Source organism: Esox lucius, chromosome 5, assembly GCF_011004845.1.
Source record: "Esox lucius isolate fEsoLuc1 chromosome 5, fEsoLuc1.pri, whole genome shotgun sequence".
NCBI lineage: Eukaryota > Metazoa > Chordata > Actinopteri > Esociformes > Esocidae > Esox > Esox lucius.
In genome coordinates, this window is record NC_047573.1 from 2622140 (window position 1) to 2639267 (window position 17128).

Consider the following 17128-nt stretch of genomic DNA (forward strand, 5'->3'; position numbering starts at 1 on the left):
ACAGACAAATATGAATAAAAGTATGCAAACAACTTCAGTCAAATTGTGTTACATTGTATAACAATTATTTAGGTCAAATTGACCTGTCTTCAGTGTCACAATGCCTGGGTAAATATGTTCTCAGTATTTTCACGTCTTCAGTTTCACAGTATTTTGCCCTCGAAGCAAGGGACAGAATGGGGAAGTCCAAGAAGAAAAAGTGAGCAAGTTGAGAGATTAACAGAAGGGACTTCCTTTGTACAAGGAAGTCTGGAATATCTTAAGCGTCAAAAGTGCTACAATATCATTTGTTCGAGAGGAACGTGAATACACACACAGCCTGGGTCAGCTTATCAAACAACCTTGATGAGAAGCTGGTACGTTGTGTGTTAATATCTGCCCAATGGAATTTATATACAAATTTCCCAGAGTCACAAAATACACACCAACTCTGACATAAAAAAACTTGTTATACTATGCTTCATAGTACATAATGTAAATAACCACTAGTGAGGTCACAGGGTCAGAGGTGATGAACAGGTTGTTGCCTGGGGACTACTGTTGGATGGAACCTGTGGAGACACACAGCAAATGAGAATGAGCATTGGAGTAAACCAAGTTATATTTTTGGTTGGCTAATTAAGCATTTATAAATTACATTCTTCAATAATTACATTCTAAATATCAACCATTTTGACAGATAAAGCATTATACTAACGAATCACACACCTTTGTTTCAACACAGTTGTATTGAGATTCTGTATAATTGAGTAGTCTGCCGACGGTTTCATCACACAAAAGTGGCAGCTGTAAATTGTGTTTAATCATTACAGTTTGTTACACTTGTACTATACAACATGCCGTGTTGGGTTGTTAGGGTACAACACACGGGTTTCGAATGTATTGTGATCCCAGCAATTTCAGCTCTATCATATCAAATGACCCCGCGCCTCACAGTTACCGGGACAACCTCACGTGAAAAACACTCGTTTGACCCGGCAACACACACACACACACACACACACACACACACACACACACACACACACACACACACAAACCTCTCTGCAGCTCATAACGGTGTCTCAAGTTTAAGATGATCAGTGACAAGTCAAATACGAAAATAATCATTTTGCCAAAGTAACGTTAATTCTATCGATGAAATATCCCAAGAAACGACTCTTTATTTTACTGTATTTTACACAACGGGTGGCAATCCCACAGTTCCCACTTTCACTAGCTATCCAACTAGTTATGTAGGCTATGATTAGAGAAATAAAGAATTGGATAGGTACAGTATTGGAAGGGTTGAGATGTACCAAGTTTGCTTTGCTACACTACAACAGTAGCCTAGATATTTTGTGGACTTTGGCTACCTACATTCATTTTCAACCACCGAAAATGCATTCTGAACTATCGGCTTCAACGCACAGACTAATGTAACATGTAAACAATAAAAAAGTCCAATGCTAGAAACGCCCTAATCCGTGTCCTGTAAATGTACCCAACTCCATAAATACCTCATAGGATCATCTGCCGTGAAATTGCAGTGAGTCTGAAGAACTTCCTTATTGTCATAGTCTATTTGTGAACCTGGCCGTTTGTGAACCCGGCGTATATACATCAGTTAATTTTCACGAGTATTTTTTGTTCACATAATTAAAATGCTACTCACCGCTTGGTCGAGTAGGGTCAAGCTAATTTCACGATGTTCGTTTGCGTTTGTCGCTGCCCGAAGGTGTTCAACTGGCAGTACGGTTGTTAACCCAGTCGTCTACTTTGACATTGCTGCCGACAATGAATACATAGGAAAAGTAATCTTCGAGGTGAGTTACTTTTTCTTTACCAGGAAAATACATTTCCATTCTGATTAAGTATCAGATGGGTATTCTGATTGTTAATTATATGACTTTGAAATAGTGCATAGTATCAGTATGACTTACACAAGATGTAACTTGCCTACTTAAGACGGTTTTTGCCTAATTGTACAACATGTTTGAACTTGCAAGGATGTGCATTGGGCCTACAGTGTATGGCTCAAGTAGCGGTTAAGTTTAGGGTAGCCCATTATAGAAACCAAGGATGATGTGTGATTAGATTTGGAAATTTAGGCTCATGTGACTCAGTTAGGTTAGAATGTTAGTACGTTTGAGGCATAAGGTGTCAGGTTTAGGGATAGGTTTAGGTTCGGCTATTGAGATTCGGGGCAATTAGTAATATTTTTTTCTGTTCACAACAAGGTTAGAAAAACAAACGTGTGTGCGTGTGTCAGCATTTTTGTATAGTTGTTTAGACCAGCTTGTGTTCCAAAATGGTCTGACTTGTTTTTAGATTGCCAAGGCTGGTCTATTGTACAAACTGTGCAGTGCTGGTTAAATTACAATACTGATCCTGTTAGACCAACTAAACAAGTAGTGACCAAAATCGTCCTTAAACCGGTCGGCAGTAACAGGTTACGAACATTCTATCATGGCTGGCTCAAACTGGTCTAGGCTGTTTTTCTCCCCCAGCAGGTAATGTAGGCCTATGTGTGTGTTTGTGTTAGTGTGTGTATATGTAAATGTCTCATACAACATAAGATTGTCTCAACAACCAATGCTATTTTTATTTTCAGCTTAATGCTGATGTGGTGCCGAAAACTGCAGGTAGGGGCGAGAATAACCAGTCGATGTTCCATCATGCTTTTGAATACTGTGTTCAGTATTCATGACCACATCCGATTGTTCTGTTATTTATGGGTAAACTTGATTTCTCCCTCAGAGAACTTCAGAGCACTGTGTACTGGAGAGCATGGCTTTGGCTACAAGGGATCCATTTTCCACAGGATCATCCCTGGATTTATGTGCCAGGTAGAGGCGTCTAATGTTAGTTTTCAAATAAACCTCCACTCACAGGCTTGTTGAAGGCTGACGTGCCGTGGTTTCACTTATTTCTTTGAACTGGAAAGAACACATTTCCTGAAAGTGTTTAGTTCATACCTAAGTTGCAACATATCAGAAAACTCAACCATAGAGAAGGATAGAGGACACAAATATTACTTATATTTTCCCATTATGTCAACTGAGTGCACAAATAGCTGTAGTGCCTTTTCACCTTTCTAAATCAACTCTTCAAGTGGGAGCTATATGAAAATAAATAAACACCTGGTTCAATTATCCAAACAAAATTTTTAAATACATAGTAAAACGTAGTACTACTACTACTGTCACCCTTCAAAGTGTGTCTGTTTATCTACAGGGGGGAGACTTCACAAATCATAATGGAATTGGAGGGATGTCAATCTATGGACCCCAATTTGAAGATGAGAACTTCATCCTTAAGCACACTGGACCAGGTAAATATTTCAGTTCCTTGTCCTGATTAAACTGAGTCTGAGGACACCAGCCTGTTGGTGCTATGATTCCAACTATTTATGATAAAAGCACTTATAACCATTTCATCTTTTCACGTAATTTTTCAGTGCAGAGTTGATTGGTAATATACATTTTTTTTTTAAACAAAGATTTGGCCTGCCTAAATAAACTAAACTCATTTCCATGTCTGGCTTGACAATGATGACAATGGAATTGTGAGGGGCACAGACAGATCTGGGAACTTGGAAGATTGAAATGTATTTCCAGAACAATTTCAGGCTGAATTAACTCCCTTTGAATCCCAGGTGGCAGCATTGCAACAAAAAGAGCTCTGAACTGCTTGTTGAGTCTGTCCTTGTCCTTAGACCTTGTCCTTAGACCTTGTCCTTAGACCTTGTCCTTTGACCTTGTCCTTTGACCTTGTCCTTTGACTTTTCACACTTGTTTTGTTTTGATGAACTAGAAATGTGATTGTGAGATACTTTCGTGGAATTTTGTTCAGTGGAAACGTACACTGAACAAAATTATAAACGCAACATTTTTGTTTTTGCCCCCATTTATCATGAGCTAAACTCAAAGATCTAAGACTTAAGGCCTATTTCTCTCAAATATTCTTCACAAATCTGTCTAAATCTGTCAAAATCACAGGTGTGTCATATCAAGATGCTGATTAGACCGCATGATTATTGCACAGGTGTGCCTTAGGCTGGCCACAATAAAAGGCCACTCTAAAATGTTCAGTTTCACTGTATTGGGGGGGGTCCGGGGTGGTCCGAAAACCAGTCCGTATCTGGTGTGACCACCATTTGCCTCACGCAGTGCAACACTGTGGCCTGTGGAATGTTGGCCCACTCCTCTTCAATGTTTGTGCGAATTTGCTGGATATTGACAGGACCTGGAACATGCTGTCGTATACGCCGATCCAGAGCATCCCAAACATGCTTAATTGGTGATATGTCCAGTGAGTATGCTGGCCATGCAAGAATTGGGATGTTTTCAACTTCCAGGAATTGTGTACTGATCCTTGAAACATGGGGCCATGCATTATCATGCTGCAAAATGAGGTGATGGTTGTGGAAGAATGGAACAGTAATGGGATCTCGTCACAGTATCTCTGTGCATTCAAAATGCCATCAATAAAATGCACCTGTGTTCATTGTCCATAACACATGCCTGCCCATACCATAACCCCACCATGGGCCACTCGATCCAAAACGTTGACATCAGCAAACCACTCACACGACTGCCATCTGCCCTGTACAGTGAAAACCAGGATTCATCCGTGAAGAGAAGTGCCAGATGCCATCGAATGTGAGCATTTGCCCACTCAAGTCAGTTACGACGACGAACTGCAGTCAGGTCAAGACCCTAATGAGGACGACGAGCATGCATATGAGCTTCCCTGGGACGGTTTGTGACGGTTTGTGCAGAAATTCTTTGGTTATGCAAACTGATTGTTGCAGCAGCTGTCCGGGTGGCTGGTCTCAGACGATCTTGGAGGTGAAGATGCTGGATGTGGAGGTCCTGGGCTGGTGTGGTTATACGTGGTCTGCGGTTGTGAGGCCGGTTGGATGTCCTGCCAAATTCTCTGAAACGCCTTTGGAGATGGCTTATGGTAGAGAAATCAACATTCAATTCATGGGCAACAGCTCATGTGGACATTCCTGCAGTCAGCATGCCAATTGCATGCTCCCTCAAAACATCTGTGGCATTGTGCTGTGTGATGGAACTGCACATTTTAGAGTGGCCAGCCTAAGGCACACATGTGCAATAATCATGCTGTCTAATCAGCATTTTGATATGCCACACCTGTGAGGTGGATGGATTATTTCGGCAAAGGAGAAGTGCTCACTAACACAGATTTAGACAGATTTGAGAAGAATATTTGAGATAAATAAGCCTTTTGGGTACATAGAGAGAGTCTTATATCTTTGAGTTCAGCTCATGATAAATGGGGGCAAAAACAAAAGTGTTGCGTTTATAATTCTGCTCAGTGTATGAAAATGGCACGTGTTAAACGTGGTTCTCAATCCTCCTGGAGACCGCCTGCTGTCTCACATTTCTGCTATCTCAACTGAATCAAGTTTTCAATATCTTGACTAATATTACACAGGTTGATTCAGGTGTGCTAGTTTTGAAGTTCATCTATTACAGAAAATAGCAGGTGAGGTTTGAGAACCAGTGTTAAAAGGATGACCTATTTCTGTTATTAGTCATATGGAATCACTTCAGTAAACATTTCTTAGCTGTTTCTGATTAGTGTGAGAAGTGCATCACTGGGACAGTTTCTGATTAGCGTGAGAAGTGCATCACTGGGACAGTTTCTGATTAGCGTGAGTAGTGCATTACTGAGACAGTTTCTGATTAGCGTGAGTAGTGCATCACTGGGACAGTTTCTGATTAGCGTGAGAAGTGCATCACTGAGACAGTTTCTGATTAGCGTGAGAAGTGCATCACTGAGACAGTTTCTGATTAGTGTGAGTAGTGCATCACTGGGACAGTTTCTGATTAGCGTGAGTAGTGCATCACTGGGACAGTTTCTGATTAGCGTGAGTAGTGCATTACTGAGACAGTTTCTGATTAGCGTGAGTAGTGCATTACTGGGACCGTTTCTGATTAGCGTGAGTAGTGCATCACTGGGACAGTTTCTGATTAGCGTGAGTAGTGCATCACTGGGACAGTTTCTGATTAGCGTGAGTAGTGCATTACTGAGACAGTTTCTGATTAGCGTGAGTAGTGCATTACTGGGACAGTTTCTGATTAGCGTGAGTAGTGCATTACTGGGACAGTTTCTGATTAGCGTGAGTAGGGCATCACTGGGACAGTTTTTGCATGTTGTCAAAATGGGACACATCAAAACATTTCCATTAAAAATCCTGAATAAGCCATTTTGCCAAATGTTGTATTTTCCCAAATTCTTTTTTTTTTTTTTTTACTGATGACTAACTTTATTATTGATGTTGTCATAGTAACAGTAACTCTCCTTACCCAAATGAAACTAAATTGTCACCCACTATACAGCAAATTTAACAAATGATCTTCAGCTAACTTCTCTTTAATCAGTAGATTGGCCTTTGCAGAGCAGTTTTCCATAATGTAATATGGTGTTTGTGTGTTTAGGCATCCTGTCAATGGCCAACGCTGGGCCCAACACAAATGGATCTCAGTTTTTGATCTGCACAGAGAAGAATGAGTGGTGAGTAGAGACCTTTCAGGAAGGACCACACATTGTGGAGGTCTCTTTCACAGTCCAGACAAAAGATGGTAATAATCTTGTTTTCTTCTTCTACTCCCTCTCTCAGGCTGGATGGCAAGCATGTCGTGTTTGGCAGTGTGAAGAAAGGCCTGGATGTAGTCAGGAGAGTCGAACAATTTGGGTCCCGCTTTGGGCATCCCTATAAGAGGATCACCATCACAGACTGTGGCGAGCTTAATTAGCCTTCAAGGTTCCTTTTGGTTGGGCAATTGGTGCGAGACTGGAGGAAAGCATACATGCACCTGCATGAACCTGAACAAAAATACACTTATGCCTTTAAAGGCCAAACTGGTGTTGAGGTAGTTGTTGAGCCAGCCGGGAACAAGCCTGGCCCCTTGTAGAGAATTTACTGGCAGTGCACTCAGGTTCCCAAAGGCTCTGTTGGGTCTCTGAGTCAGTGGATGTTCAGATCTCTTTTCAGCCCGTATTGCTCCTGGCTCGATCAACCTCACTGGAGACCTCCTTGCATTGTTGGCACACCACTCCTGTGCTGAACCGGAGGGTGTTTGGTAGGACCCTAACCCCCAAGCGGTCTCTTTTTCGAGTTTTGCCTTTCTGTCTTGTCTTTTGGGTAGCCTGCCTTGGGCCTCCTCAGCAGTGTGATGGTACTTTCCCCTAGTGTTGCATCGAGAAACCCAAAGTGAACTCTGGATTATGAATTTAACCTTGGTTCCCTGAGGGAGAGGTTCTGGTCGAGTTGCGGTAAAGGTGGGCCTGAATCACTGTGGTCATGTGTGAGGCAGGGCTCCCTGTTGGCTCATGAACTGTTTTGCCTTAAAAAGCTTGATTACACTTCTGACCATGTGCGTGTATATACGCATTCCCCTAGAGTTGCACTTTATTTCCTTCTTCAGGGAAGCAGGGATATATTCATATCTTTAACATACTTGCCACAAATGGCTGTCTATTCCCCTTTAGAATGAACTACTTTCAACTATAGGAAGCTGGTCAAAAGTCGGCATTGAACTTGGACAGAAGTATGGAGCAGGCATTATGTTCTTCAACCCTTTAATGTGATTTCAGTGTGAAATATTCAATGGTCTGCTGTAGCCTGCAATTTATAGTTTTCAATCACGTGGTTGCTCTGACAGCGTGGCGGGCAAAACATTGTTAAAACATGGCGGCTACCACCGGCAATTCTATGGCGCTAGCGCACAAACCAGTCAAATGTTCTGCTTTTACAGCCCATGAGTGTTTAGATCACCTCACAAAACATGATAAACTAAGGTATATAAACAAACTGCAAGTCCTAGGCACTTGTGACCCGAATACAGCACACACTGCGTTATTTACATCGTTAAAAATAGCGACATCTCCGCCGGGGGTAAACTTGGATGTGTACATATACTGTACCTTGTGGAGAGTCCATCCACTAACATTGTTACCAAAATGAAAGCATACAAATGTACAGACAGCTATCTGTACATTCGATCAGGGTGGGTGAAGAAATTCTTCATTGTCAAACTCAAGTTTGAGTGCCGTTTTAACTAAATGACAGTTGGTTCTATGGGTGGTCAGTGTAGCGTAGTGCAGCCAGTATAACCCAACATTGTGACAAATGTACCGGTAATAATACACACGTTTCCCAATGTCAGGTAAACCATTCCTACTGTTTAAATGACCCAACATTGACAGCCTGGGTTGGATTGCTGCGATTTTCTCCTGTATTAACTGCTATATGTTTATCACGAGAGGTTTAGCAGCGTCACTAACGTTAGCTAGACTATTGGAGTTGGTTGCATTCAGTGCAGTTGTATGCAGACCATGTCATTCATTATAATGATTACATGTAGATATGATTGCAAATGCAATATATATCCGGTTAGCACATCCAATGGAACTGCTAAGTATAACTAGTAAAGATTGTCGATGGTGGGCAATGGAAAGAGACTTTGTTTTGCCATATAAAAAGTCGGCGTTCCCATATGCCGTGACATCACGTGAAAACTATCAATGGATCTATTGTTTAAAAAGTTGTGCATAGGTTGTGTTTAGTTTGATTGTCAAAAATCACATTATTGACATGATTAGGAATGGGCTATTTGCAATGACAATAGTGTACTCTGCCTTTGGATAAGTATTCAGAACCCTTCATCTTCTACAAATGTAATTTTGTTTTAGACTTAATTTATAATTGATCTAACACATTTTTGTTTTGCCATGAAGCTACATACAAAACCTGTGAAAACATGTTTTTAGTTATTTTTTTAAGATGAAAAACAGAAATATGACGTATGTATGTTTTTATATTTTGCCATGACACTTCAAATGGAGCACATTTGTATCCTGTCCTTTGATCATCCTTGATATGTTTCTAGAACTTGACTGGTGTCCACCTATTGCAATTCAATTCATTGCACAGAATTGAAAAGGGCACAAAATTGTCAAAATGGGGTCTTGTTTCTCAGTGCAAAACCCAAGCCATAAATCTGAGTCACAATAGGCCTCTGAGTTAGCATTGTGTTTAGGCTTAAATATAGGGAATGTTGTCAAGTTGATATAGAATTGAAAGATCACCGGAGCACAGTGGGCTCCATCATTGTGGAATACGTTTGGAACCACCAACACTCTTCTTAGAGCTGGTCGGTCCAGCCAAACTAAGTAACCAGGCAATAAGGGGTGAACCATCTCCGCAGCTCTCCATCAATCAGGCCTTTATGATAGAGTAGCTAGACAGAAGTAAAAGACATGACATGCCGCCTGAAGTTCTGTAAGATTTAGGAAAAAGGTTCTCTGATCTGATGAGACCAATTACAAACTATTAGGTCTGAATGCTGAGTGCTACGTCTGGCCAAATCAAGGTCTACAAGGAAGAATAGGCATGTTAGAGGCAAGAAAACCCAAATGTGTGGTCCTTGCCAAAGGCGCTTTTAGAAAGTCTCAATATTTGTTTACATAGCATTTCAGTTTTAAATTTTCATGAAATTGGGACACGTTTAAAAAAATCTGTCTTTCACATTTGCTCAAGAAGAGTGAATGTCTCTTACTGAGTGACTGACTGAATGCTCCTTGTTAAATAGCTTAGTGGTTAGAGATGCGGACTGCCATGCAGGCGATTGGTGTTCAAGCCTTGCCACAGACAAAACCAATAATGTATTAGGATTTGTTCACGATAGACAAAAACGAAATTGCCTACAACCTTCAGTAGCTAAGTTACAGTAAGCATATAATAAACTGTTTATGGTTATATTGCGACTATTTCTGGTGGAGTATGCTTCCATGCATGCTTTTTGGGGTAATTCACATTACAAGCCCTTGCACAGTAAAAGAGGATGTTTGATTGTTACATTTCCCCTCACAGTAAAACGAGGTAGTATGTCCCAATCGGTCCTAATACTGGCATACTAGCTTAATATATACAAAACGGTACTTACTTGTAGTAAGCGAAGTACGTACTTGTAGCATGCAATTTGAGATTCAGCCAATGCTTTCGATTTCCTGTTCGTTCGCATAGTGTAGTGGTTAGCTATTCAATTGTTATTGTATGGATGACCATCTACAGTTATCTTTGTACAAGAGTACACTTTAGTTCTGTTAATAAATGTTCTTTTGCCCACCTTGTTTCAGCAAAAATGTAATGGCTAGGATAAAAGTAGCATTTGGAGACTATGCGGAAGTGGAGTGGCTACCAGCAGGCACTGTGGTCTTGTGGGAACATCCCTGCCCTTCAATATTTTGACCCAGAGTGTTCGATTCACCTCTCCGACATTCTAGTTTTTTTCTCACAGAAATATTTATCCACTCGGTACTTTTCAGCTGTTGCACAACAATATATATCCACTCTGTAATACGAATCTCATATATTTAAGAGAATAATTGTATTACCTGACCCTTTTATACTGTTTAATTAAGAAATGAACCAGCCATGGAGGGATTGGAGTCATTGTTTTCATGATAGGTACTGTATAGCTATTAGCTAGCCAACTACAGCAATCTAGCTCTTTAAATAGGGTAATGGTTAAAGAGACAGTCTGCCACATAGAAACCACAGAACGAAACCAGCTAGGGACAACAACATTCATCCCTTCTAATTGCGGGGCCGGCTGAACTAGGCTTGCCTTGTTCCTTTTCTAGTTAATTATGGGATATAGTGTGTAGATTGACGTCAAAATACTGTGATTAATTCTAAATTAAGGCTATAATACAACAAAAGTTGGAAAAAGTGAAGGGGTCTTTATACTTTCTGAAGGCACCACATATTTTTCAGGGATATTGTGTCCAACATTGTGTGATTGTACTTTTTCAATTAATATAATATAACTAGCAGTGACCAAGCCTTGTTCTAAGCAAACTCCTCTAATGTGATTGGTATCCAATAAACATGTTGTGCCTTTACATAAGTCAACATTTATTTTCTGTTAAAAAAAGATAATGATTCTGTAAAGCAAAAATGTTTTGCAACAGGGAATGGCAGTAAAATCTGTAATAAATTCATGTTTTAGATGGTGTGTACATGCAATTTTGTCCCCTCCACACCTGTGTTCTCTGCAAAAACTCAGAATAGACATGCTACAAGGGAAACAAGAACCTAAAATTAAGATCAGTGACAACATTTTTAATATAGCCAGTAGGTGTAAGTATGTAAATGAATGGAAACCACGTCCCCAGTGAAAGACAGGACCAGGTTTTGGCAAAGTTACATTTCCTCAAGTGGAAAATGATGAGTTTAGATCTGAAAGTGCTTTGTCTTAGTTTGCTCAGTCTTATATTTTGACAAATTATCTTGTTGAGTCAGGAAGAACCATTTGTTTTGAGTTGATTTTGCAACTATTACAAGTATGAAAAAGATTAGTTGCTTATTGGGAAATACCTGGATGGATACATTTAAAGGGGTAAAGTAATTTATGCTAAAATAGAATGACTAGAACCTTTATTTTCTTATCATCATGCCTGTGCACAGCAAATAGGTTACTGTTGTCAAAACTCTGTTCTCCCGCTCAGTAAACGGCAAACCAGTCATGTTTATAGTGATGGTTGCTAAGTGAATCTTTAAAAAGTCCTTTGTTGGAAGTGAATGCTGAGAAAAAGGCTATTTTTCTGCTAAAGTATGTCATGCCCCAATTAACAAACAAAACTATACTACATAGAACATGTTACCTACATGTCTAATGTTGAGCTTCTTATTTATTCTAAGGTGCACTGCTTGTTCCATAATCTTCATCTTGTTTTTGTTTTTTATCATTTTCATATGCAACAGCATTATATGCAAAACATTTGACCTCTGTGTAAAGACAGAGGTCAAACATGAGAATTACATGAAAAATCCACATTGTCTAATCAAACAGATAGGTTGCTGAAACATTGCATTGCATATGCTTTAACAATTTAGATACTTGTATAAAATATTAGAAAAAGTGCCTTTTTTATAAATATATTTTGGTATATGAAAAATTGTCCCAATAGAATTAAGAGTTAAATGACATGCTGGTGTTCAAACGATAAGTTGTGTAGTAAATATTTTTGTCATTTCTTTAAATTGAATGACTAGAATAGGTCCAGTGATCACATCAGTCCAGTGATCCCTGCCAGGAGGAAATGGAGACATATTTCAGCACCAAAGGTACTTTGGCGAGCATGGAGAAATTGGTACTTGCCTAGTGTTCAAGGAACTTAGTATTTCATTAATTGTTTCGTTTACTTAGCTAAGGGAGACAAAAAAGTGGGTAGGTTTTAGACAGATTTTGACTAGCTGTCACTGTTTTAAATACTCCAGGCCAGTTGGTGGCGGTAATGGTTGACAATCAGCCTTTAAGTCCACAGAAGAAGAGAAAAAGAAAAAAATCACCTGCGGTGGTTCCGTCTGGCTGTCTTTGAACTTCCTAGTTGTTGTAAACGCCACAGTTAGACCTGGCTTGATATTTTACAGAATTTCAAGCACATTTATAGTTCACAGTATTAAAATGATATTTACCGCTTTGTCGAGTAGGGTCAAGCTCATTTCAGGATGTTCGTTGGCGTTTACCGCCGCCCGCATGTGCTCATCTGGCACTGCTGTAGCTAACCCAGTCGTCTACTTTGACATTGCTGCAGACAACCAGACCGTTGGGAGAGTAACCTTCGAGGTGAGTTTTTACCAGGCACTGGTAAATTTCCTTTTTGATTACGTATCTAATGAGCATTTGCTTTTTGCGCTTAGGAAATACATGAACTGTGTTTCTACTTACAACTTTACACCATTATACAGCCGGGAGTAATTGTATTTGAGCGTCTTGACTACTCCTCACTTAGTCGCTTTAGGTACTTTAGGTAGATGTACATTTAGAGTTACAAACATTACTTCTTTTTTTTTTTTTTATGTGCGTGAGTGTGTGCCTTTCGTACACTTGAACTGACTTGTCTCAACAACCAATGCTATTTTAAAATTTCAGCTGAATGCCGACGTGGTCCCGAAAACTGCAGGTATGGCGGAGAATAACCATATGATGTTCCATCATGCTTTTGAATACTGTGTTAAGTATTCATGACCACATCCGGTTGTTCTGTTTGTTATGGGTAAACTTGATTTCTCCCTCAGAGAACTTCAGAGCACTGTGTACAGGAGAGCGTGGCTTTGGCTATAAGGGATCCATTTTCCACAGAATCATCCCTGGATTTATGTGCCAGGTAGGGTTGGTCTAATACTACAGCCTTTTAGAAATTTAGGAGTTGGTTTTTGGGCTCAATTTTGGATGAACCTCAATGTAAATGATGTACATTTACATTTCCCCTCAATGTAAATGTTGAAAAAGTTTTCCGTTATACTGTTTGTCCACTCACTTAGCACAATACCTGATAAAATAATAAGTATATATCTACAAGGAAGTGTTCGACTGTAAACCTAAATGTCTAGACTATTTCCTGTCTCTTTTTTATTTAAACAGTCTGAGGGAAACCACATCCTGCTGATTGAAGCTAGTGTTACAGCTGACCCACTGAGTTTCTGGCAGATACAGTTAAATCTAATTCTGATTTGAGATGTTTTCCTAAATGCCTGAAGAATTTGCACCAAGCCAACTAATGTACCAACATTGTGTGGCATATATGGTTGTCAGATTGGTGTGCACTATATTGTTCTGTCTAAAACCTTCAGTGTTTCTATTTATATTGGATTTTTGAAGCTGGACATTTTCAGCACAAACAACAGGATTGAATGAGTCATTGTAAATCACCTGTTGTTATGCAATTCTCTAGCTCATTGTATTAAATGAAAAGCTGTCAGTATGTGTAATGTATTCTCTATGTGGAAGCTAGGTGAATTGCATCAACGACAATTGGCATTCCAAAGAAAGCTCAGTTTTAAAAGTGTTAAAGTTTGGTAAATACAGGTTCTCTCTTTAGTAACTGATTTAGATAGAACATTGATTCCCTGGCCTGTACAGTGCTTGTTTTCTTGAACAGAAATTTAGTAAACTATTTAGAATTTTAGTTCAGTAAATTTTCCTGAGACAGTCTGTCATTCTTCGTTAATGTGCTGGGCGAGGAGATGATCATGCTTCATGATACCGATGGAAAAGATGTAGGGTGCCTTTCACAATGGAAGCCGATTCGCACAGGGGACGTGAAAATGACATTTCAAAGAATTTGTTACAGATGCTTTCTGGGACATTTGCTATTTCTTCTGCTATTTTTTGAAGCCTCTCTTTGGGTTGGATGTGTAATATGTTGTTCATAGGTGTGTGGTCCATTAAAGTAATCCTGCCAGGATTGGCCTTGCTGGTTCATGGATTCAGTTGGAAATGTCTGTTTGATTTCAGGGAGGAGACTTCACAAACCATAACGGGACTGGAGGGAAGTCAATCTATGGAACCAAATTCCAAGATGAAAACTTCCAGCTGAAGCACACTGGACCTGGTAAATGCTTCACTCTTCCTGACCTGATTCAAAGGAGCCTGAGGTCACCAGCCTGTTGGTGCCACGATGCCAACTATTTCTGATTTAACAAAAAGAACAATTACTTAAACCATGACACATTTTCATATTATACATTTTTCTGAGTGGAGTTTGTGAGATAAAAGTTAGACTTCACGTGTCGTCACGGCATATAGGAACGCCCACTTCGCGGGCAAAACACAGTCTCCCTCCGTTGCCCACCATCGACAACTTTTACTAGTAAAATGTTTAATAATTATGCTTATCATACTAAATGCCAGGTAGTTGCAGTTCCATTGGATACATTAACCGCATATATATTGTATTTGCAATCATATCTACATGTAATCATTATAATGAATGACATGGTCTGCATACAACTGCACTGAATGCAACCAACTCCAATAGTCTAGCTAATGTTAGTGAGGCTGCTAAACCTCTCGTGTTAAACATATAGCAGTTAATACAGGAGAAAATCGCAGCAATCCAACCCAGGCTGTCAATGTTGGGTCATTTAAACAGTAGGAATGGTTTACCTGACATTGGGAAACGTGTGTATTATTACCGGTACATTTGTCACAATGTTGTGTTATACTGGCTGCACTGTGCTACACTGACCACCCATAGAACCAACTGTCATTTAGTTAAAACGGCACTCAAACTTGAGTTTGACAATGAAGAATTTCTTCACCCACCCTGATCGAATGTACAGATAGCTGTACATTTGTATGCTTTCATTTTGGTAACAATGTTAGGGGATGGACTCTCCACAAGGTACAGTATATGTACACATCCAAGTTTACCCCCGGCAGAGATTTTTTTGTGAAGTGATCTAAACACTCATGGGCTGTAAAAGCAGAACATTCGACAGGTTTGTGCGCTAGCGCCATAGAATTGCCGGTGGTAGCCGCCATGTTTTAACAATGTTTTGCCCGCCCAAGCTGTCAGAGCAACCGTGGAACCAAAAAACTAAATTTCCAGAACAACTTCAGGCTGAATTAACCCCCTTTGAATCCCAGGGGGCAGCATTGTATCAGTGAGAGTTGAACAGCCTGTACTTAACGTGCCCTGAGAGGACGTCCCGTTTCTGTTCGTAAGGAATCGGTTTAGCCAATATTGCTTTTCTTAGCTGTTTCTGATTAAGTAATTAGGTAGTGCCTCTAGTTGATATTTTAGATGGATGACTAAGTTGATAACTGTGATGTTGTCATAGTAACTCTCCTTCCCCAAATGAAACTGAATTATCTTCAGCTGTGCAACATGTGTAGTACTTTAGCTAACTTTCCAGGGCATCACTTAAGTCTTTCTATTTAGACAATGAAATATGGCGTTTTGTCTATGTTGGCATTATGTCAGTACTTAAATGAAACCCATTGCCGTCTTCATTAACCTGTCAAACTTCCCCCTGGTCAGTAGATTGGCCTGTGGCAGGGCTGTTTTCCATAATATAATATATGGTGTTTGTGTATTTAGGCATACTGTCAATGGCCAACGCTGGGCCCAACACCAATGGATCTCAGTTCTTCATCTGCACCGAAAAGACAGAGTGGTGAGTAGAGACCTTTCAGGGTGGACCATTGCTAAAGCATCCCTCGATAAAACTACTGATCCAGCACCAATCTTGACTTCCAGAACAGAGAATAACATGATATGGACAGGAAGGATCTGATCCAAGATCGGTACTCTTACTTGAAGACGCTCAATAAATGCATTAGGGCTCCAAAACATTGTCTCTCTCACAGTCCAGGTTAAAGATGATGATGATGATGATGATGATAAACCTGTTCTCTTCTCTCTCAGGCTGGATGGCAAACATGTTGTGTTTGGCAGGGTAAAGGCTGGCCTGGACGTGGTGAGGAAAGTAGAGTCGTTTGGATCGCGCTCTGGGCGACCCTCCAAGAGGATCACCATCACGGACTGTGGAGAGCTTATGTAGACCTCATGGCCGTGTCCCAAACATCACCCTATTCCCCTTTGTAGTGTGCTACCTATGTACTAGGGCCCATAGGAATCTGGTCAGAAGGGGTGGGTTAAATAGCGATTCAGGTACAGGGCAGGTGTGATGTTCTGGGACCCTCTACTGTGACTTCAATGTGAAATGGTCCATGGTCGACTGCTGTCAGTGGATCTGTTGTTTAGACGCTTGTACATAGGTGGTTCACTGATTGTCAAATGATACATTATTGACCAAAGGTCAGGACAGGACAGTCTTTTGTGAACATAGCCATAGAGCCTGTACTGCGCTTTGACAATAGTATATGCTTTTTTCAAATGATACCGGTGTCCAACACTGAACTGTTTCAATTAGTAATTTATAACAACTAGTCCACGAATCTTGTTCTGAGCTAGCTCTTCTAATGTGGATCTTATCCAAGACAGTGTACACTGTCAGTGTATTAGTCAACCAGTTTTTGTTTGTAATTGCTAATGATTGTGAAAATAACTTTGGTAGCAGGGGTCATCTGTAGCATTGGCAATAAAATAATGTTCTCCTGTGTGTTTTTGGATTCATTTTATATCTTTACCTGACATTAATAATATGGCCTGCAGTTGTAGGCACCTGTTTCCAATCATTCGCAAAGTCCCCAGTGGACGACAACCAGGTTCTTGTAGTTACACCTGTTCCATTTCCTCATCTTCAGAAATATGTGTGTGGATCTGAATCTGCTTTCTCTGTTTTAGTGTGCTGTCT

At 40.2% G+C, this 17128-nt stretch overlaps 2 protein-coding genes and 1 long non-coding RNA gene across 3 annotated transcripts; 2 read left to right on the forward strand and 1 right to left on the reverse strand.

Annotated features, from left to right (window-relative positions):
• Positions 1-486: 486 nt before the first annotated feature.
• On the reverse strand, positions 487-1921 carry LOC109615816. Its single transcript, XR_002196823.2, has 3 exons — positions 1655-1921; positions 709-786; positions 487-551 (listed from the first exon to the last, which is right to left on the reverse strand). It is a non-coding gene; the product is annotated as an uncharacterized LOC109615816 (long non-coding RNA).
• Positions 1514-9792, forward strand: LOC105029868 (peptidyl-prolyl cis-trans isomerase A). The gene is made up of 6 exons (XM_010903429.2): positions 1514-1805; positions 2594-2624; positions 2740-2828; positions 3217-3313; positions 6453-6528; positions 6635-9792. The coding sequence occupies exons 1-6, from the start codon at positions 1644-1646 to the stop codon at positions 6768-6770; spliced, it is 591 nt and encodes a 196-aa protein (XP_010901731.1). The 5' UTR covers positions 1514-1643; the 3' UTR covers positions 6771-9792.
• A 2602-nt stretch (positions 9793-12394) lies between these two features.
• On the forward strand, positions 12395-16931 carry ppifb (peptidylprolyl isomerase Fb). The gene is given in 6 exon segments (NM_001311043.1): positions 12395-12650; positions 12957-12987; positions 13103-13191; positions 14322-14418; positions 15910-15985; positions 16237-16931. Coding segments are annotated over 6 exon segments (591 nt in total). The 5' UTR covers positions 12395-12488; the 3' UTR covers positions 16373-16931.
• Positions 16932-17128: the final 197 nt, after the last annotated feature.